Genomic DNA, 22,463 nt, shown 5'->3' with positions numbered 1-22,463 from the left:
ACAAGCAGCCGCACATACACATACACACGCATGCACGTCGTCATATGAGTGAAATATTCTCAAGTATGATGTTAAACCCAATTTCACCTCACCTCACCTAACACCTGAGGAATAAGCAACTACTACTACTACTACTACTACTCACACCTGAGATGGACAGGTAGCCTAGTGGTTAAAGAAATAGCCAAAGACCCAGGTTTGATTGGGTACAATGTGTGGCGTGTATTTCTGGTTTACCCCACTGTAATATTACTGGAATATTGCTAAAGTCACCATAAAACCTTACTCATTCACACACACCTGAAGAACATGCAAGTACTACTACTACTCACTCACACCTGATGAGTACGACACTACGATCATCCTTTTGAAATCACTATTTAAAATATTTTCAGAAACAACTTGAGGAGTTTGACCAGCTGACGGCGAAACTGTCAAGTCAGGCAGAGAAGCAGATGACACCCCAGCTGGAGGTACAGCAGACCCATGCCCGACTTTCCCTGAAGGAGAAGCAGCTCGGCGACCTGGCCGACGCCATGAGGAAGTACTCCCCTGTTGAAGCCCTCACTAAGCAGTATGAGGCAGAGGCACGTAAGGCAGCAGAGGAATCCAGAAAGTACAAGGATGAGGTGCTGAAGAAGATGCAAGCAGAGTTGGAGAAGAGGAAGAAAGAGCAGAAGGAGCGTGAGGAAGAACGCAAGAGGAAGATTCTCAGTCAGCTCCAGTAAGTTGAGATGCTTAATGTGTGTTTTTGGTTATTGATTTTTGTTTATATAGTTCTTAATTGTTTCTTCTGCGTGTAATTGTCCCCCGCCGCAACGCGGAACGGAGGACTATGTATTCAGCAGTGTCCGTATGTATGTACATATGTCCTGATTCTTGTTAACGCGATATCTCATGAACTCTTGTACCCAATGTTTTCAAATTTGGTGACAGCATACATTGGGGGGATTACGCAGACCACAGATGATTTGGGTGACCTTGACCTTATCTTCAAGGTCACCACGACACTTTGACCACTTTTCAAACTCTCGTTAAGTGATATCTCATGCACTGTTGTACCCAATGTCTTCAAATTTGGTGACAGCCTACATTGGGAGACTACGCAGACACCAGTCGATTTGGGTGACCTTGACCTTATTTTCAAGGTTACCACGACACTTTTACCACTTTTCAAACTCTCGTTAGCGTGAAATCTCATGCACTGTTGTACCGAATGTCTTCAAATTTGGTGATAGGCTACATTTTGGGATTACACAGACACCAGTTGATTTGTCGTGGTGACCTTGAAAATATGGTCAAGGTCACCACGACACTTTTCAAACTTATGTAAACGTGATATCTCATAAAACATTGGACCCAATGTCTTCAGTTATACTCCTCACCAAAAATGAAGCAACAAGTATTTTCAGTGTAATATCTTTATCAATCTCGATAGCTATTTTTGCCGGCATCCTACTGAAAGGTAAATATTCAAAGAATACATAACCTTTAGTGACTGTCAAATTGATTTATCTGATAACATTGACAACATCACTTGAACACAACCACCCTCAGAAACAACATGCAAAATGTGTGGCATGAATGTGCTCCACTCTTCACTCATGCACCCTGAAATATTTGTGTTGCTTAACTTTTTGTGAGGAGTATATGTCAACAGCCTACATTGGGTGATTGTGCAAACACCAGTCATTTCAGGCAACTTGTATGTGACCAAAACGTAAAAAGTAGTAAATATGTTATAAATATTCCATTCTTCTTTAGCCGCTGGGGATATTGTCATATTAGTGGTGGGGCGGTGAGGTAGCCTAGTGGTTAAAGCATTGGCTCATCACGCTGAAGACCCGGGTTCAATCCTCACATGGGTACAATGTTTGAAGCCCATTTCTGGTGTCCCCACCGTGATGTTGCTGGAATATTGCTAAAAGTGGCGTAAAACCAAACTCAGTCAGCATATTAGTGGCAAACACTTGTCATTATTTTATTTCAAAACTTCTCTTTTTTCTGCAGATGAAATTTAAAGTTCAGTAACAGTCTTGATTAAAAGAAACATCTTAGGGCCTCATCAACCTGTGGTTGTAGTGAGCACCTATAGACTGGTCAGACAGAAATGACTGATTGGTTTGGGTTCAACAAGGTGAGGGACTTGTACTCAGCTTGTTGGGTCACCCTCTTTATATGGGGGCAGCTGGACCTTGCAGATGTGTGAAATCAGTTCTTTATGGTTATTAGCAGCTTTCCATCATCACTTTTAATACTATGGCATATTTGCAGAAAACTTGAGAAGGACTTGGAAGATGAACATCAACGTTGAGGTGGAACGCTTAAAAGAACGTGAAGCAGAGCAAGCAAGACTCCGCCAGCAGCAGATGGAAGAGAATGCCAAGAGACAGAGGCAAGAGATTGAGCAGTCCAATGCTAGCGAGCAGGAGAAGGCCAGACTGCTGAGTGAACACAATAAGAACATCGAGAAACTGGAATCTAATGCCCTGAGTGAGCGGGAACGTCACAGGGCTGCCTTACAGGCCAAGCTGGAAGCCAGGAAGAAACAGCGTATGGGCGCAGAGGTTGCCAAACTGGACAAACAGTCCCAGCTTGAAGCTGATGAGGAGATGAGGAACGAGATGGCGCAGAAGCAGCAGGAGATGACCTTGCAGTCTGGATTCACCTCTCTGCCAAGCAGCACCGTAAAGATCCTGTGCCGGACAGTGGGTTTGAGAGTACAGGTAACATGGAACAGGACTGGGTGAATCTATTGATGGCGTCGCCTCTTTTCAAGCAGATCAATGACCTTGAGGCAATGTTGGACAAGACCAGCAACAGAGAGTCTGGTCCAGCTACATCAGACAAGATACTGGGTAGGTTATGTTCTTACATAATTAATCAAGGGATTATTCAGTTGTTCATCCTATATTTAGTCAGAAGGGAAATTTTGGAAGACAATTATATTTCTTTCAAAATCGGAATAACAAATAATGAAATAGATATATGAACAGTTGATTGTAGGGGGTAGGTGGGGTAGAGTCACTCACTCTAAACAACATAATACCAAACCAAACTCACTCACTCATTCACTTTTGCTTCTAGGTGGTGACTATAGCAAGCCCTACATTGACGTGAAGGATGCCCAGTGGTCCTGCAATGGAGACCTCAAGCCTACAGATGTCAACACCATCAGCCCAAGTCAGTTCGTCATCTACAGGTTTGGCGTGTTCGTCATCAGGCTGTTGAAGCAGACAATCGGAACACCCGAGGTCACTCTGCTCCTTGCATCAAGTCTTCCAAAGAACAATTACGAGAGGAATGCTTTCAGGAACTCCATATTCTATGAGCATTCTCGGAAGATTTTGTTTGTGAGGAAGGAAAGAATGGAATCCATTGGTGACTTTGTTGTAGTGATTCTCCACTCCCTTGCTCACATCAAGGTTGGAGATATGACAGATGACGGAAATGTCCTCTTTATGAGAGAGTTCTACAAGGTAGGAAGAAAATCAGGAAGATGTTTTTGTGAAATTATCAGACTCCAAAATAATGTCCCTTTGTAATAATTGTCTTCACTTATATATTGACAGCAAGTAAAATTCTTCTCCCAGACAAGAAAATACTTAAAACATGTTATTCAGTAATGGCTCACCACTGATATTCCATCAGTCATAAATATGCTGCATTAAGAGGATTGAAATGTTTGTAGTTTGAAAGCAACAGATGTTGAATAAAATCAAATTTATCATGTCTCCTCGTTTTGGTAACTAACTGAAAAACAGTGTATCAATTTCTCCTTGCTGTTTCCCGCCGTGATATTGCTGGAATATTGCTAAAACCAAACTCAGTCAGTCAGTCCTTGCTGTTTCTTCCACAGGCAATGAAGATCATGTGTCAAGACATGTTCTTCTCAAGAACACAGAACACAAACCGAGCTCAGTCTCTGATTGGTTCATCCACTCCCAGACCAGCTCTGGAGGTGGCGCTGACTGGCGCCAAGAACCCTGATGAGAGGATGAACGTCATCGGGGAGATGATTGACATGAAGGTCGACAGTCCAACCCGAACTGACTTCTCAACCCAGGTAAGACAGTTTGATATATTCTGTAGTGTGCTGTAGTCCCGTTCATACTTTGATCTCTTATGGATTTTGAGGACAAAAGGTCACAAGTTCTAACAAGCATATAAGAAGACCACGCTTACCTCTTTTATTATATTTTGTCTACAGATTTTATGCTCACTAGCTTGTCTCAGTCAAATTGAGATTAAGTTAATGAATAAATGCTGATATTTAATTATCCCCCGCCGCGTGTTTAACGCGAAGCAGGGGATATAGTATTAGGCTCCGTCCGTCCATCCATCTGTACGTACGAATTGGAATATCTTAAGAACCGTTAACTGGATTCTTTTCATATTTGGTACCTAGCTTCATCACAGTATAAGAAGGTCATTTCAAGGTCACAAGGGGACTTTAACGTTTTACCTGCATGTTGAGCTATCTCAAGAACTGTTCACTGGATTTTCTTCATATTCAATACCAAGCTATATCTAGGGAAGGCGCAGGGCCCAGTCGATTTTGGTGACCTTCACATAATTTTCAAGGTCATGGTGACACTGAAGATTTCAGCATGTAAACCTGAATTGTCAGCAAGATATTTCAAGAACGGTTCACTGGATTTTCTTCATAGACTTTCAAGACTTCCCTTGAATGTTTTTCAATAAGCAATTTCTTTAGTACTATTTTTGCATATTTCATACACTATGACATTCATGTCAAGGTCAAAGTCAGTCTTGAAAATATGTGTGTGTTTGAACAACTGAAGAGCAAGATATCAAGAGAGGTTGACTGGTCAAGTTTTTGTTGACATTTACCTTCATCTTAAACTTTCATTACTTTATGAGTTTGATTTGATAATTTGCGGCGGGGGATTATGTCACCTTAGTGACAATGCTTGTTTTATAAAAAATAATCATAATATTACGGTAAGTGTTTTGTTAATTTCCTTAAGTAGGAAACAGTGAATGCTTATAACATTTAATGTGAATGTAATGTTCAACGTGCAAGGTAACAGTGTTTTTAGGGATTCATAAGAGGCTGGCATTAGCCAGAAAATAATGAATTCAATCAAGTACATTTATATTCCATTCATACCTTTAATGAGGTATGCTTTTTTGAAGTTGTATCTTTACATATTTTTCTTGTTAACATTCTTGTTGGCAAATAGAAAATAACATGTACTGGGTGACTATCTAATCGTCTAACTCCAAGCTACAACCTAGTAGGTGAGGCGAGACATGGTGGAGATGGCCTTGTGGTCCAGGTACTCACCTGTCTCACTGATGCCTGGGTTCAATTCACACAGTGTATGAAGCAGTTAGTTGATATACTACTCATAATAGGTGGTGCGGATCTCATTTCTTGATTGATCTTGTTATAAAAGTGTAAATACCATTGTATTCACTCCTTCAGACAATCACACAGCGAATGTATGGCTACCAGGCCATGGCAAACAATGCCAGACTGAGACAGTACCTCGCTTCCAAGGGTGGTTTCATGACATCAAGCGACATCATCAGCAGCCGGATGTCGGAGTTGCGGGGAGGCATTCCAAGTCCATCACATACCCCACGAAGGTAGGACAGTAAGGAGATAAGATATCATGACCTTTTGATTATTGTGCTTCATAACTAATTTATGGTGCTTAATATGTATTAATAAGGGGTAATAAGCATCAAAAAGAGACGATAGGGAAAAGAGAGAGAGAGACATAGAAGTGTACATAGAAGTGTGAAGATCCGGGGTCGAATAGGTCTTCAGCAACCCATGCTTGCCACAAAAGGCGACTATGCTTGTCATAAGAGGCGACTAACGGGGATTGGGTGGTCAGACTGGCTGACTTGGTTCACACATGTGATCGGTTCCCGATTGCGCATATTGATGCTCATGCTGTTGATCACTGGAGTGTCTGCTCCAGACTCGATTATTTACAGACTGCCGCCATATAGCTGGAATATTGCTGAGTGTGGCGTAAAACTAAACTCACTCACTCACTAAACATACTGAGGGAAACAAATTAGGGAACATCACTGTTCCTATATTTGTTCTCACTGACAGTCTAAGTGAAACTAGATAGTGCATTTACATCTCATTATGCTTGTGTGCCTGCATGCATGCCTATGTATGTCTGTTTTAAATGCATAGCATTGTGAGTATAGAGAAATACTCATGTATTTGCACCATATCTTGTAGCCCCTTGAAGCGACGTGGCATCCCAGCTCTGTCTTCGGTGAAGGATGTCCTGGACTCCCAGCTGGTGGAACTGCAAACCAACAACGACTCCCTCAATGCTGAACTTATGCAGGTAAGGGGCTCATCACCAACAGGTGCCAAGCATCTGGGTTTCCATAGCCACACAAGCAACCCAGTTTGTAGTGGCTAGTATATGCTGACAAATAAAAAAATTCAGAAACTTGTAATGCTGTATTAGAATTTCAAGGATTACATTTCCTTACCCTTGTGGTATACGTCTCAGACTTGCATGGTTTCCAGTTTTCCTTCTGCCTCAGATTGCTGTGGAGTGATCAAATGTATTTCAAAATGGTGTTAAACCCAATTAAATTCACTCACTAACTGTAAAGAGCCCTGTGAGGATTCAAAGAAAAATAGATCACATGCTGACTGATTTTACCTGAATTACCTCCCTTACACATGCCAGGATATTTTGATAATATATCTGAGTGTGATTTGTCACCATACCTGTGATGGTATTACCAAAGATGTGATTGTACCTTGCTTCAGTTTGTGTTTTCATTCCATGTTAGGCAGGTACATCATGATATGTCTGAAACCAATCCCTTTCATCTGTATGCCTAGTGGTTAAAGCGTTCGCTCGTCACGCCGAAGACCCCGGGTTCGAATCCCCACATGGGTACAATGTGTGAAGCCCATTTCTGGTGTCCCTCGCCGTGATGTTGCTGGAATATTGCTAAAAGCGGCGTAACCAAACTCAGTCAGTCTAGAAGAGTCACATGACATTTTTGTTATTGCAGACAATGAAAACAGAAGCTGAGATCCGTGCTGGAATCCAGAAACTGGAGTCTGCAGGAGATAATGAACAACTAACGGCATCACGTGAACAGCTGACCCAAGTACTGATGAAGAAGGAGACCCTTGTGAAGAAGATCTCTTACATAGAAGCAGACATTGCTCAGAAAGAGAAAGCAGTGAAGAAGAAGAAATAGACATTGAGAAGCATTCAACAGTGAAGTCATGCTTTATTTAGAAATATAATCATCAAAACTGTAAATCAAAATTGTTATAAGTAAAGAGAAAAACAGATTTTTTGTTTGTTTGATACATTGTAAATAAGTCAGTTCTATGATCAAATGCTAAAATTGTCCAACATGTATTATCTCTGAAATACTCAATAGATCAGCATTAGAGTGGTTTCTTTAACAATGAGTTTTGAGTTAAAGATTTTTTCTGTACATATTTGCAGCATTATGTTTAAGAATGTTTATTGACAACTGAGCATTACAATGAAAATGTTTTGTAGATGAAGTCTTCTATCAGTTTATCCAACGACAAGATCTCTTTGAGGTTAAATGTGATTTCTGTCTTGTTTTTAAGATTTATTACCCTTTGTTATTATTTATTTACATGTATGCCATGTCTTTGAATGTCATATTTTTATATACTTTGTCTTTAATGACACCCCACAGTTCCGTCCGAATATGAAATGACAATATGTTAAAAAGAACTGTTGACAAAGCCATGCAATAACAAAACTTTATTGGACGTTTAACACTGTTTTTATTTTTGTCATTGTAAAATGAGTTGAGTTGTAAATATGTGAGTTGCCTTACATGTTTTCTCGTGGAGAAAACAACTGATACATTTGCATTTCCTTAGTAATAATCCCAAATGTGATATTTAGCCAATTTAATTATATTACTTCAGTGGATAAGGGATTTATGTTTTTGTCTTCTTTGACTTGTTTTTAAATATTATATATTTCTTTCCGTCCAAGTATGTAATACGAGTGATATGTCCAGACACTGTCGATCAATACAAGACCTTTTATACAATCAGATGAAGTCATATTATTCCATTGTTTAAAAGCATTATTTTTCCATATTAATTTTCTAAGATGTTATGGGATGAATTTCATAAAAAGGAATGGTTTAGTCCCGGTTATCTCCCTTTTACGAAATTCTCTCCCCTGTTTATGAGTCAGTGTCCACGAAGCACATCTGTGATTGCTGGGGTTTTCAGCATTATGTATATTTCCAAAGAATTCCTTGTTGATAAGTGCCAGTTTTCTACAAGATGTATGTCCTAAATATATAGTTTTGTATAAGTGAATGGTTGAGGTTATGACAGTGCTCATATTGACAAAATGAAATGTTTTGATACATTTGAAATAAAGTCTATTTCTTAATGCAAAATTGTTGCTATGTTATTACTTTGTTACTAGGACATCACTTTCATGAATTTATCTCTTTATAGACTGATCGACATAAAGAAAACATGCCGAAAGTATAGAAAATCATTTACTTCTCCAAAATGAAGCAAAAAAGGAATTTTTATAAAAAGAGTGTACACATGTTTTCAGTGGCACAGGATAACACTGATATAGAAAACAGTGAAAAAAAGCATTTGAAATAATATTTATTATTTTATGTAAGAATTTAATATTTGCTGTCTCAACAGACAGATCCACTCAATGCGTTGGCACTATATAAATCTCAGACCGTTTGGAGGAAGTGAAAGAAGCACTCAGTCAATCACCGCACAATGACCCCGGCAAACTGTTACTCAGCATTATTGTGTAAGTGATAAATTTGGAACGAGGCCAACGATGAAAATATGAATGCCAAACCTGTTTTAATGATCTGTGTAAAAAATGTTAGAAATTTCAACAATATATATGATAGCCATAAATGTGAGCAGTTCACATAGGCACACCATATTTGTGGACAGACCCCACTAAAAGAGAAAGGGGCTGTTACATGTGAGACCTACAAGCCCCTTGTAGCCCCAGTAGTATTGATCGTTGCTCGACCAGTGGATTTACTGGTGGATTATTTCCGTTACATAAAGCTTTATATTGCTGATGGGAACAGTAACGGACACGACCTGCACCTTGTTCATCCTAGGCAATTTTGTTAAACATAATTTTGTTATTTTATGTTGTTTTATTATATTTATCACTCAAAGCAAAGGCATGAAACAAACGTAAATCTGTTTTTTATGATGAAAAGAAAAACATTCACAATATTTTTAATTTAATTTTTATTTGTTAGACTAAGTGCCCGTCCAGTACATGGTAGCCATTCACTTTATAGTATGGTGTAACATACTGAGCAGCACGGAAAGGCATCTTGTCATGTTTAATGGTATAACAACCTGTTTAACAAGGTTGACGGCATATTCCTGTACTTGTTATAAACTCATACTCGGCTAACATTCAGTCTCTGAAATGTGTTTATTTACTTTCGTAAATTGCCCTTGTCATATATGATAGAAAGGAACCCAGAGAATGTTTCAGTTTGCAGGAATCTACAAATCTACTCTTTACAAGGCATTTATACTTGCTCTGAGTTACAGCATATCAATTGGTTTCAAAACGTGTCTCTTAGTATTACACGCATTGTGAGGTTAGAGCGGAGCATATACTTAAATCGCACATAAAATATCAGTTACACGCCAGGTCAACGTAGCATACAACTTGACGAGCGTTACCTAGGCAATGTCACCGTTCATCGACATATATCGTAATCTTTCGTCCCACCCCTTTCCTTCCCCCTTTTTCTTATCAGCCTCGGGTCAGGGGTGGCGCTCTAATCGTGCGTTGAGAGACCCATTTCCGGTGTATTGTATAACACTGACGGTGGCTCACTCGTCTACGATACACTCAACCGCTACTGAGGTGAGGCACGCCTGAGAGGAAAGTCGTGCGAACACTTTCAAATCCTTTGCTTGCTCTCAATGAGAAATAGAACGACCTCTTTGTCTAAGGTAATCAGAGAGTGCACTTACGAGGTCAATGGTCAAAGTTTCCTGTCATGATGCTACTTAATAGATTCTTAGGTTGTTAATTAACACTTCCTGGTACCTGTTCATGTGGCCGAGAGCAGCGATGATGTCTCATACTGTTAAGTCATGTCTTGCTGTGTAGGACCGCATCGCGGCTATCGGTTACTGTTTATCGACACAGGTTTGTCTGTAGACTAACGCTTAGTCTCTGAATGTATATAATTTTGATAGAAACAAATAAACCCATTTAAACAGAACAGGAGCCCCAGTGAGATTGGAAATTCAGAACCTGTGGGTTGGCATGACATCATCGCTGCTCTCGGCCACATGAACAGGCTAGCCCTCCCTGCAATGCTAAACCCTAAATGAAGCCAGTCGGAAAAATAATGTGGTTCATGGACTGTGAGACAGACTACTTTGTTTGTTATGTTTCATATTTCACTAGATCTTCCATTGATTACTCATTTATTTTACCTGATAATCGTGCAATGATAATGATCCCAGCAACGCTATACTACTATTTATTTGCTCAGTCTTTGGATCACAGATTCTTTATTTCGGTTTATTATCACAGTTAACAGCATATTTATGTTTGTCCGCAATCATCTATATCTACATTGGAGAACTTCTTATAAAGCCAGATGCTTGCTTAAAACACAGAGCAGTCCTGGTGGCAGTTTAGCAACCTGTTTTAAGATTTTCCGATTGTTCCAAACATCTACAACATGGTCTCGGGGTTATCTTTCCTAAACGCACACAATCACTACAAGTGGTTGTTAACCTGACTCCTTATCATCAAAAGCCAGGGCACTAGCAGGCCTAACACGGCGTTACGCATGGCAGTCGGGAGAGGGGAGAGGGTGTTATGCCCGAAAGGGAGATACGGGGTCCAGAATGGTGTTGATTTCAGCGCTGTTGACGTGAATGTTTTCCAAGCAGTATGAGTGAGTGAGTAAGTATACTGGACAAATATATTTAGGGATATATGTAAATTTTGAGATTATGAATAATGATCTATTTATTCATTGACACACTGATATCAACCATAAAAGCAAAACAAATATCCCTAACTTATTTTGTCCAGTATGTGTTGCCAGTGTGTTTGTTGTTAGGCTGTAGGGAAAATAATATGGTTCAGGGACTGTGAGACAGACTAGCCCCCAATGCCAATGGGTATAATAAAAATAGTGCATGGATTTTTAAGCTCTCGTGTATCTCAATATGTGTTGCTTGATTACCTGCACGCACTCAGCAAAATTACTGCTGTAATACAGTGATCTGCAAACGATCGCGCCTGGATCAAGTGATTGTTATGATGAGCATCGATCCACGCCGTTGGAGTACAACGACACGCAGTCAACAAAGACACGCACCTGCTCGTCCGATTCATTAAGAAGCTGAGATTGCTGGGGTCCATTTTAACCCGGAACTCCAACGCATAACAAAATGATCCATACGCTGATAAAATGCATGACAATAACACACTTCTATATTTCTCTCACCTACGATTACACTTGCACAAGTCTCTATTTCTCTCACCTCCGATTAGACTTGCACGAGTCTCTAAGGTAATAATTAATAGTTTAAATGAAACATTCTAAAAATATAAATAAGAAACTGTCGTCTTTAGACTGTCCGTTTATCCAGGCTTGCTAAAGCATAGAATTACTTTACATCCATGGGCATAGCATTCAGTACAGCATTGAAGCAAGGCTAATCTCCGATCTACAAAAGTAGATAAATCGCTAGTCTGTCATACAGACTCTGAAGCAAATGTATCCAAGAAAGCGCAAGTCTAGAAATTGTGGCAAGTTTAGATTTCCACAGCTTCAGGGTCTCTGAAAATGAAGAAAGTCTCAGGGCTCTTTTTCATTATATCTTATTGTTTTTACTATGAACTTTTTTCTGTAAAATTCATTCATTTCAGAGACTAGTTGTTAGTCCAAGATATCGCCAAATGTCCATCCTCTAAAGCCATTGCTGTAAAATATGTTCATTCAAGCGTTGTCATATCCTCGTTCCAGATCGTATGTGCGGAGAAAAAATCTCATTAAACTTCACATGTATACGCTTTGCAAGAAGCCGCTGTCTTTAGTATTCAGTGCAAAACACTATTACTGTGATGAATGTTGACAAATTTAAAGATATCTTTCTTGTACGTGCGTTTACAACCCGGAAATAATTCCAAACATTCCATTTTCTTTGACCAGATAAACTTGGCAGCAGTGTCAGTGCCATATCTCTTTACCCGTTAACCTATTTGGGACTCCTCGACGCTGTAAAGAGATTGCTCTATCCAAAATCTTCTCACGAGAGCCTGATGACGGTACCTCTCCGTATGTCTGGAAGTAATTTATTGACCCTAGGTCACTGATAATATCACTATCCGCTGAGTTATTGGGTGTCCGATGTCGAGCCTGTAGCATATCAACCACGTCAGACACTTATTGTCAAGTGTTTGTATTTATAATCTTCCCTGTGCTCTCAAAGTCAATTAGGTGTCTCACACACCAGATGAGGATGTTATTGAGTGTGTTTACACCTTCATACTGGACAGATCCCTTGCTCCAGTGACAATAAGACATATAGAGGATATTATATGAGTGCCTCAATGTTGGTATTTCCCGAGCGAGAGCGAGGGATATACCGATATTTAGGCACGGGTGTCGTAAACATAGTATGGTATGGGCACGAATATAATATTCTGTTTATTACCGAAGTCGTCAAATTGAGGAATATATACCCAAATCTACTTTCAAACACAGGCTGGCTACCCGCCGTCGCTGTATGTAGAACGCAACGTCACAGAAGAAACGTGACGTCATTGCCTTGTTCATGACGTCACGTCACCATGACAAACTGATATTTTGCCCTAGGGCATCGTATGAAAAATATGAACCCCGATATGTTCGCCCTCGTAGGTAATAATTATGAAAGTGGTCAAATGTAGCATATGTTTTATTTCGGATTACATTTTCTCAATAAAGCACAAATTCTACTATTTATTTGCTTTGGGTCTAATCCGATATTGGAATCCTCACTCTCAGAGTCAGACAGCACACAAAGTCGGCCATCTAACCAGGTGCCTGATTCTGAGAGTGAGGGTTTGAATCCAGGATGGGACTCAAACTAATAAAAGTACTAGAATATGTGTCGTTGCACTGCTCGTGTTTTGCTGCAGTTGTTTGCGTACCTGTTGTCGACGATAAACACCCAACAATATTACAGTCCAGTCTGGGTCAGGCAATCCAGTGATCGACACTGTGAGCAAAGTTCGACGTCGACGGGAACTAAGACACACACTGAAGTTAACAATGAAACGATTCATGAAATAATACCCGGGTATAAGGATTGGTTCTTCCCCAACCCATACTTGTAAGAAGCCACTATAACGGTATAGGGTGGTCATGCCCGCTAACTTGGCTGATCCATGTAACCGTATCGTATATGTGAAGATCGATTCTCATGATGTCAATTACTGTCAATCTGGTCAAATATTTTGCAGACCACTGTCATATAACTGAATAATTCTTGAAAAAGTTAAACAACAAACGAAACAAGAACACTATATGCAGTGCACTCAGTCTGAATTCTTCGGGAAATATAACAGTTTCCCTTCCAAATATCTGTGCAGAATGAATTCATTGTCCTGTAGGGTAGGTGGGTGGGGGTGTTAGCCTAGTGGTTAAAGCGTTCGCTCGTCATGCCCAAGACCCGGGTTTGATTCCCCATATGGGTACAATGTGTGAAGCCTATATTTCTGGAAAAAGCGGCGTAAAAATAAACTCACTCACTCTTCGTCCGGTAACAACAAACACAATGTTTTGATTGTCATTGTAAGTCATGTGACCAACTGCCATTCAGTTCGTAGCAAGCACACGGTCACGAGATACGAGTTGTCAAAGGTGAGACTGATTAGTTCTGCACTGCGCGTGTTCATGTAATACACGTGCAAAACGTGATTTCCGCTAACAACTTAATGATATCGACCGTATTTGACCTGAGACCACAGGAACAACTGCGGCGGATTAAATACGGACAGTCGTCTAAAGTTTATGCACGGGGTACGAACGGCGCCCTTTAAAATCTTGTTAGAGTCGAAACCCCTAACTGGCTTAAAGCAAGTTGCGAATTTTGTTATACGTTTATTGTAAATAACCAGCCTCAGAGTTTTAGGTGCCAGATCCATCTGTCATAAACTAACATGTCATGCATGTACGCTAGTATTCTTTGAAATATTTTATTACACGGTACTCACACAAATCTTGGACAATACACGTGGTTCGACGTAAATAACGATTACGCAATGCAACGGCTTGCTTGCTGTGGGTTATTTAATGTATAAAGGATCATATTCAGTATGATTCCCCGTGAAAATATAAATGTAGTCAAAACTCGCACATAGGCTATGCTGTAAAATTAACCTGAATCAATATCGCAATAAATGTGGGTTTTTTTTCGAAACGATGGATAGTGTAAGCTTGGTCTGATCGCGATATACGCGCCGCTGTTGAAATGCTGCACGCACTAGTGACACAAAAAGGGCTGTGGAGTAGTCTAATGGTTAAAGTTCGCTCGTCACGCTGAAGACCCGGGTTTGATTCCCCACATGGACACAATGTGTGAAGCCCATTTCTGGTGTTCCCCGCCGTGATATTGCTGGAATATTGTTAAAAGCAGCGTTAAACTAAACTCACTCTCTAATGACACAAAACGTGCCTCTCGAAGCATTTTATAGTCCATCGACACATTCTATCTTTGTGGAGACATGAACTACAGCAGGGCAACATTCATGACTTGCAATGGGCTGTTGAGACAGCATCATTAAGACAACCATATTCGGTTGGTGCATCTGCGGAATCAATGCAAAACTTCCATATTTGTTGTTCATGAATTCGTGTTTTCACTATTACCCAATCCCTTCTAGGACTTGTCAACCAAAAGACTTTGTGACATGCACCCCCTGTTGTGACATACAACTGTCTGGCACCTGCAAACTTGATCACCTGTATCATGCTGACTGTATGATTTGAGGTTATTATCCTTCGCCCTGACAACTGCCCCAGGTACCATCAGTGTGATGGGGATGGTTGGGGTAGCCTTGTGGCTAAAGCCTTCCCTAGCCAAAGTTTGATTTCCCTCATGGTACAATGTGTGAAGTTCCAGTTACAATTGATCTTCAGTAACCCATGCTTGTCGTAAGAGGCAGCTAAGGGGATCAGGTTGTCAGACTCACTGACTTGGTTGACACATGTCATGTATCCCAATTGTTTTGATCAATGCTCATGCTGATGATCACTGGATTGTCTGGTCAAGACTTAGTTACAACCCGCGGCCATATAGCTGGAATATTGCTGAGTGCTGCAGGAAAACTAAACTCACTCACTCAATGTGTGAAGCTGATTGCTGGTGTCCTTGATATTGCTGGAATATTGCTAAAATCCATACTCACTCATCAGTGATGGGCATATGGATACTGTCACACAAATACAAGAGCAGAGTAAAGTGAATGAGTGAGTGAGTTTGGTTTTACACCGCACTCAGCAATATTCCAGCTATATGGCAGCAGTCTGTAATAATCGAGGCTGGACCAGACAATCCAGTGATCAACAGCATGAGCATCGATCTGCGATATCGGAACCAATAACATGTGTCAACCAAGTTAGCAGCGAGCCTGACCACCCGATCCGTTAGTCGCCTCTTACGACAAGCATGGGTTACTGAATACCTTTTCTACCCCGGATGTTCATGGGTCAGTGAAAGCGTGAGTGAGTGAATGTTGTCTAACTCGGCAGTCAGCAATATTCCAGCTGTATAAATGACCAAATGTTACATAAAACAGGTGGTTGTCTCTCTAAAGCAGGGGGCAGTGGGGTAGCCTAATGGTAAAAGCGTTGTCACGCTGAAGACCCAGGTTCGATTCCCAACATGGGTACAATGTGTGAAGCCCATTTCTGGTGTACCCCTCTGTGATATTGCTGGAATATTGCTAAAAGCTGCCTACAACCATACTCACTCACTCACTCTGTAAAACACAGAATCTAGTACTTTTGTTGGGTTAAGTCCCATCCGAATTCGAACCCACTCTCTCAGAGTCAGACACCTAATCACCAGCACACAAAGTCAGCCATCTAACCCACTCAACCACCTAAACCACCTAACCCACCATGACTTTGTAATCCCGGATGTGACTCAACCCAACAAAAGTACTAGAATCTGTACTTTACTGAGAAAGAGTAATCCCTAATACATGTATAACATATGTTTTACACACCTTGTCCCAACAAGGCTTTGTGCAACTTGACCCAAAAACTGATCCGCCCCAAGTCAAATATGACTAGTCCCTGTTAAAAGAGAACACAAGACATATTCATATCAAATGTTTATTACATACAATAGCACCAAAAACAACTTCAGTACACATGACTTGAAAGTTTTCTTCCCCGCAAACATCCCCAAAATATTTCAGTTCTTATGACAAAGCAGTATTGTCTACTTCAGCAAGTCCCCTACAAACTGAAAATTAAAGCTTAATCTGGAAAACCTTTAGCTTCAGATGCTAAAAATTGACAGTCAAACAAACAAAATGCCTTTCTTTCTGGTCAACACTTGTGTGTCAAATGTTGCCATCAACCACTGTTACTTTAATAATATTGAAAACTGCTCTGGTAAACATACTTTCCATATAACCAAATTATTTCGGATATCACTCTGAGAATGACAACATCAAGACTGGTGGAAATGGCAGTGATTGGCAGAATCAGCATTGTGTGAGTTTGGGCTCCATAAAGCTGCATATAAAAAAAATGACTAAGTACTAATAGAAGTCACTCCAAACAGTCACATATCACATTCCAGATTCAGATAAAATATGTATACTTGAATTATAATGGCACTATAAAACTTGTTTGGACCACGGCACCAATAACATGAGGACAGCGAAATCACTCTTCGAAATATGTTTTAAAATCCTTACATGCAAAGATTCCTCTTCTTGCATTTTCATGTAAAATATGTACCTATATTTATTTTTATAAAAAACAAAAGTAACAATTACCTAATTTAACATTTGTCAGAGTTATGAAAAGAATGTGTAAATCATTAAGATAATTTAAAATCTGAGTAAATAAGTGTTCATTTAAACAATAAATTCTTAATTTCCTAACTACACCAGCACTTTTTTGCAGAAAACGTTGTATACAAGTGTTTGCTTTAAAATCATTTAACAAAACAACCAACAAATATCACATAATCATTTAGCAACAAAATATAACCGTGGCAACCAATGAAAGACCTAGTCTAAACATCTTTATATGTACAAAGTATACACTACTCAACAAGTTTCTACTGAAAACAATGATAAAAACAGTATACCAGATATTCATGAATATCTGCTCAAAACACAAACTCAGATTTGGTGCACAAAAACTATAAAAAGAAAACGATTAAATTTCATAGATGCAGAAGGTTTCTTGCTAAAGAAATTCTGGTATAATGTGTTCATTCCACTATCATCACTTTACAAAGAGGCAGTCTTGAGATTCAGTAACATTCCACAAATGATATAGACAAAATTGGTGTTCGTTTAAAAAAAAGGTACAAGTGATTGTATAATCAAGAAATTGTGATTTATGTACAGCAATAAAAGGTAGGAAATAGATTTCTTCATGTAGAAGGTTGTACCCAAATTGTTCTTATAGATTCCAAAATAAACTTGTATCAAAAGCCTATCTACATCAGAAACAGGTATGTATCTTACAGAAAGGTTTTCTGATAATGAAATTAATTTGTAATTATATACAGTGCTATGGTCTATTCTGAAATAATATATCCTAGACATACTGTCATAAATTGCATGTTATCAAACTCAAATAGTAACTTTAAATTAATCACATGGAAATACCATATCTGCTTCAGGGACCGTTCATAACTTATGGCTAGCATGAGCAATGTGAATGTCTCTCCTAAAATTTGTGTACAAAGTAAGTGACCACACTGCATGCCATGTACAAAATTGCTGACCTCTCACTAATTCTTGCATGCAAATTGATGACCCCCTACCTCCCCTGAAGATAGGTGACCCCCCAAAAAAATATAAAAATAAAAATAAAATATATATATATTATGAACGGCCCCTAAAGACTACAAAGATTAGTTAACAGTCAGAGTCTCATATTAAAAAAACAACAATTATGAACTAATTGTCTAAAAAATCATCACTGTAAAGTCAACTTGTGGACACATTTCTGTAAACCACTTCTTCATTCTGCAAGCATCCATCTTCAATCAGTCCAACACAGTATAATTGTCCAATCACAGTCAGTTTATTTACAGTTCAAACGAGACAATCAGTCTTCACGTTTTCTCTTCAATGGAGAAGTTTCCGAGAATCTCGAAGCCTTGACTTTATTCCGGTGCTGCGCCAAAATTTTCCTTTCAGCTGTGATTCCATTTTCAAGTATCTGGGACTCAGGGATGGATTTCTTTTCCCCAGTTCCATGGCTTCCTGGGGAGGTGACAAGGAGATGGGTCAGCATGTTGTCGTCATCCATGGCAACGCCATGGTAACCACTATATAAGATTAAAGCTGCTTGGATGGACAGAACCCTCTCATGATTCTTTCGGTCTGCAAAACATCCCAGTAGATGCTGTGCTCCCAGATATGTTTGATGAAGCATACCTTGCTCTTGTACAGCTTCCCTGTAAAAGACATGAAACTGGTATTATAATTAATGCTAGCAAGAGAATTATACATTTCATCATATTCAGCTAGTAATTGTTTTTTACATAAAAAGAGCTAAAGAAGTCTATTCACAACTGGTTTAACACACTTGTTAGAACCTTGGCTGACACTAAATATAACTATGAAATGTTGCTATGAACTAACCTATTCTTTAATATAAAAACATTGCTTTTTAGACTATTTGGTATACAACTTGTTATCAAAATGGAGTTCAACATTAACAATACAATTATTAAGAACAGTTTCAGTTGTGTAACAATACAATTATTAAGAACAGTTTCAGTTGTCTGTTACTGCATCATGATCATAACATAACCACGTGCCAATGTGTACAAGCGTCACGGATTGTGAATGTCACGTGGTTGTTTTATGAATGAGCGCCGCTTATGACCTAGTTTTATTTTTAGAACTCGAGCCGATCCGACGAGACCGACCACAATCACATTATGCGTTCAACAACAAGTAATATTGTGAATAGAATATCGTATATAGTAACAGCGGCAAGTGGCTTTTAACAATGCCACAGTAGCACACGGGAGTCTTTAACTTATTTGAAAAATAATTTGGTCAATTTGAAAGAAAGTTTTGTCAACAAACAAAATGAAGTGCCATTTTGACTCAGGATCTAGATAATCAGAAAAACCCATGATTAACAGAACGAGTTTTGTCTTTCATAATTTTTACTGTGGGGCCGCATTTAGTGAAATCAGTACACGGCTCTATCGCACTAACGTTTTGGATACGTTCTAGAATCTACTTGGCAAACATAATGCGATCGATCAAATGTTTGACAACCAGGAAAAAACTTTCAATTGGCCTACAAGGCGAACAGGACGGGTGAAAACTTTTGAGAGAAACTTCGAGAAAATCTGCATCATCGTAATCGTAAATAGCCAACTTACCGCACATGCTGCAGTTAATCCCGCCGTCGTAATCGTCGTATTCCTTCAGTACAGAAATGACCCCTTCTAACTCGAGGCACTTCGGACCACTTCCATTCACGTCATAATGCTTGGGGGCTTCCAGGCGTTGCCGTTTTGGTCTTGTACAAAAATCAAAGTGCTCTTCTCCACTCAATCTAGTTGACATCATTGTTGCTGCTCTGAATTTCGTGTTTCATAGAATATCCAGTGTCGTTCGTTTACTGTTATGTTCCTGGGATTGTATACATACAGATGCCATGCGCTTGACGTGACCTCGCATTATAACCAATCACAACGCTCAGTTACGACCTCCCATGTACCACGTGACAAATAACGCGGGAAATATAGCGTGCAATGCGCATGCGCATAGCACTACTTCTCAACTTTCCCGCGAAATATTGATTCTCGAATGCCATGTGTGTTTGTCTGTCTGTCAAGGACGTATGTACATCACCTATGTCATCACCTTGATGTGCTATTAATAGTATACCTGCTAACAAACAAAGAAAGACCACCAAAAGACACAAAGAAGGTCTTGCCATGTTATAAATATAAGGAATTTATGCAATGTTCGTCTAGACTACTAGATGAAATCATATCCTTATTATTGTTCATAACAACCTATGTGAAGAATCACGCATATATATCGCTATTAACACGTGCCCATGAGATCATTGTGACATTTGTCGTAATATATTGTATCGAAGCAGTAAACTCACATCAGTGTACCTTTCTGACATACACGCTGAGATAAACATACACGAACATATTGAAATAGCTGTTGTGTGAAGTTAACTTTCAAATGTTCATCATGCTTTCCCTCTGCCCCAAACTGCACACACAAAAGTGTTTTTAGAACATCTACAGATATAGACAACTTTGTTATTGTTAGTGTTTGGGGAGATGCTTAACCACCTAACCGCTGTACGTTTTATTAGCGTACTTTGTAAATAAATGTCACCGTTAATATTCAAGTCGTTGGGACGTGTCACCTGAACCCCTTGTCATGCAATACAGTGCTACATTGTTTATCCGTGAGGGTAGTAGCCTGGTGGGTACATCGTTCACTCGTCTCGTCAGAGGTCCGGCTTCGATTTTCTGAATGTCTGAAGCCCATTTCTGATGTCCCCGCCAAAACAGCAGCGTAAAACCACTCGCTCGCTCGCTCGCTTCCCCCCTCCCTCCATCACTCATTTACTCACTCACTCACTCACTGTTATAATTACGTGAGTATGGTTTTACACAACATTGTCGGTGGTATACTGTGGCAGTCGTTTGTATTCACCAGAGCTAACACCAACTAAATAACAGTATAAATTTAATTTTTATTTAAAAAAAAGACTAAGTAACACTGATACTAATAGCACTAACTATTACAGTGCACAAACGATTTCTGCAAATGAAACAGTTCTCTTGAAATGTATGTTTTCTTGATATTAAAACAACACCGAAACGAAACTATTTGATAGGCATTAGCCATGTTAACTGAATGAAGCTCGGGGCTCTCACATGTGTCACTCGTGCTGAAGAAAACGTCCCAAAGCTGAAACAAAATGACAGAACTCGGTGTTTATGGGTCGTGTAACGCGATGGTGTATCGCACACACAATGATCCGACATTTGTGGCGTAAAAAAACGTCGACAGCAGAGAAAAGGCAGCAGCCTGAAGGATGATGATTATCAGCTAATGTTACCAATATAATGTGAGGGCAGCAAGCTACATTGCTCCCGTTCAAAAACGATCTCTTTATAGTTACATACAAGTAATCTGATACAGTGTTATTTGGAGGATGCTTGAGGTTCTCGAGTAAGCTTCGAACTCAAGGATATATACGGCGATATGATTGGTCATACCATGCATACATTTTATATTTAACATTGTTACGACATTATATGTACTGCTTTGTCGATTGTGTACAGTCGAAGCCCGTTTACTCGAACCCCGGTATCCAGAAACCCCGCCTTCCGGACGATTTTTCGGTGAAACGAAACTTAAATTCATTAATTGTACTCGCTTAGCGAATTGTATTTGTAAAACATACTTGAACTAAACTCTATAAAAAAATAAATATTGATATTGTCTAGTCTGCATGTCATACTTATTGTCCTATATACACCCACTAAGGATCGGGTGAAAACATATAAAAGTTGTTTGTACATAAAGAACGCGACTTTATGCAATATGATAGTGATAATGGTAAATGCTCTACTAACAGTATGCATGAAGAGGGGTCATCGTCATCAGGGATTTCGACCCCCCACCCCATTTTTGAAAATGACTAAAAGCCACATTGCAGTAAATGTTTTGCATTGGCGGAACCAAGGGGCTGTTCAGTCAGGGCTTTCACACGCACGCACGCACACTGAAAATTCCTGGATCCCCCTATGAACTGGCCCATGGTTTTACACTGCATAACAAAATCGACTGGGCCTGAAACACGTTGAGTATAACCAGAGTTGATGAACCTGGGTTGTTTCAGATCAAAAGCCTTGGAACACATTGTGATAACACCTTTATCATGTATTTCATCAACATATTCCTAAGTGGTGGCATCATGGCTTCCGCTCTTGGGTTACCTCGTAGGTTCGCTTCCCCTCTTGAACTCTGATGCTGACCTCTTAACGTCAAACAAGGAGCATCATCCCCTAAAGTTGACGCCACATCCGTATGGGTGGATGCTGGAGTGGGCCCTTTCAGTTGGAGATACTTGGTGACAGAACGTTATATAACCATTAATAGTTTCGTCAGCAGAATGGCTGAGTGATTAAGTTAGGT

At 39.6% G+C, this 22,463-nt stretch overlaps 2 protein-coding genes across 2 annotated transcripts in view; one reads left to right on the top strand and one right to left on the bottom strand.

The window, feature by feature from the left end:
• The window catches only part of LOC124284353, a 166,157-nt gene extending 157,727 nt beyond the window's left edge, over positions 1 to 8,430 (top strand). Inside the window, 9 exon segments of the mRNA XM_046720439.1 lie at positions 396 to 724; positions 2,275 to 2,302; positions 2,304 to 2,687; positions 2,720 to 2,858; positions 3,088 to 3,479; positions 3,860 to 4,066; positions 5,453 to 5,616; positions 6,233 to 6,344; positions 7,033 to 8,430. Coding sequence (XP_046576395.1) covers positions 396 to 724; positions 2,275 to 2,302; positions 2,304 to 2,687; positions 2,720 to 2,858; positions 3,088 to 3,479; positions 3,860 to 4,066; positions 5,453 to 5,616; positions 6,233 to 6,344; positions 7,033 to 7,224 — 1,947 coding nt within the window. The 3' untranslated portion in view covers positions 7,225 to 8,430.
• A 9,677-nt stretch (positions 8,431 to 18,107) lies between these two features.
• Positions 18,108 to 19,976, bottom strand: LOC124284319. The gene is given in 3 exon segments (XM_046720400.1): positions 18,108 to 18,656; positions 18,659 to 18,721; positions 19,667 to 19,976. Coding segments are annotated over 3 exon segments (540 nt in total). The 5' UTR covers positions 19,857 to 19,976; the 3' UTR covers positions 18,108 to 18,369.
• Positions 19,977 to 22,463: the final 2,487 nt, after the last annotated feature.

The sequence above is a fragment of the Haliotis rubra genome, unplaced genomic scaffold (genome assembly GCF_003918875.1).
Source record: "Haliotis rubra isolate DU_JTF1 unplaced genomic scaffold, ASM391887v1 Scf334, whole genome shotgun sequence".
Taxonomy (NCBI): Eukaryota; Metazoa; Mollusca; class Gastropoda; order Lepetellida; family Haliotidae; genus Haliotis; species Haliotis rubra.
The sequence above is the reverse complement of the archived record's forward strand: the minus strand, read 5'-3'. Positions and strand labels throughout refer to the sequence as shown.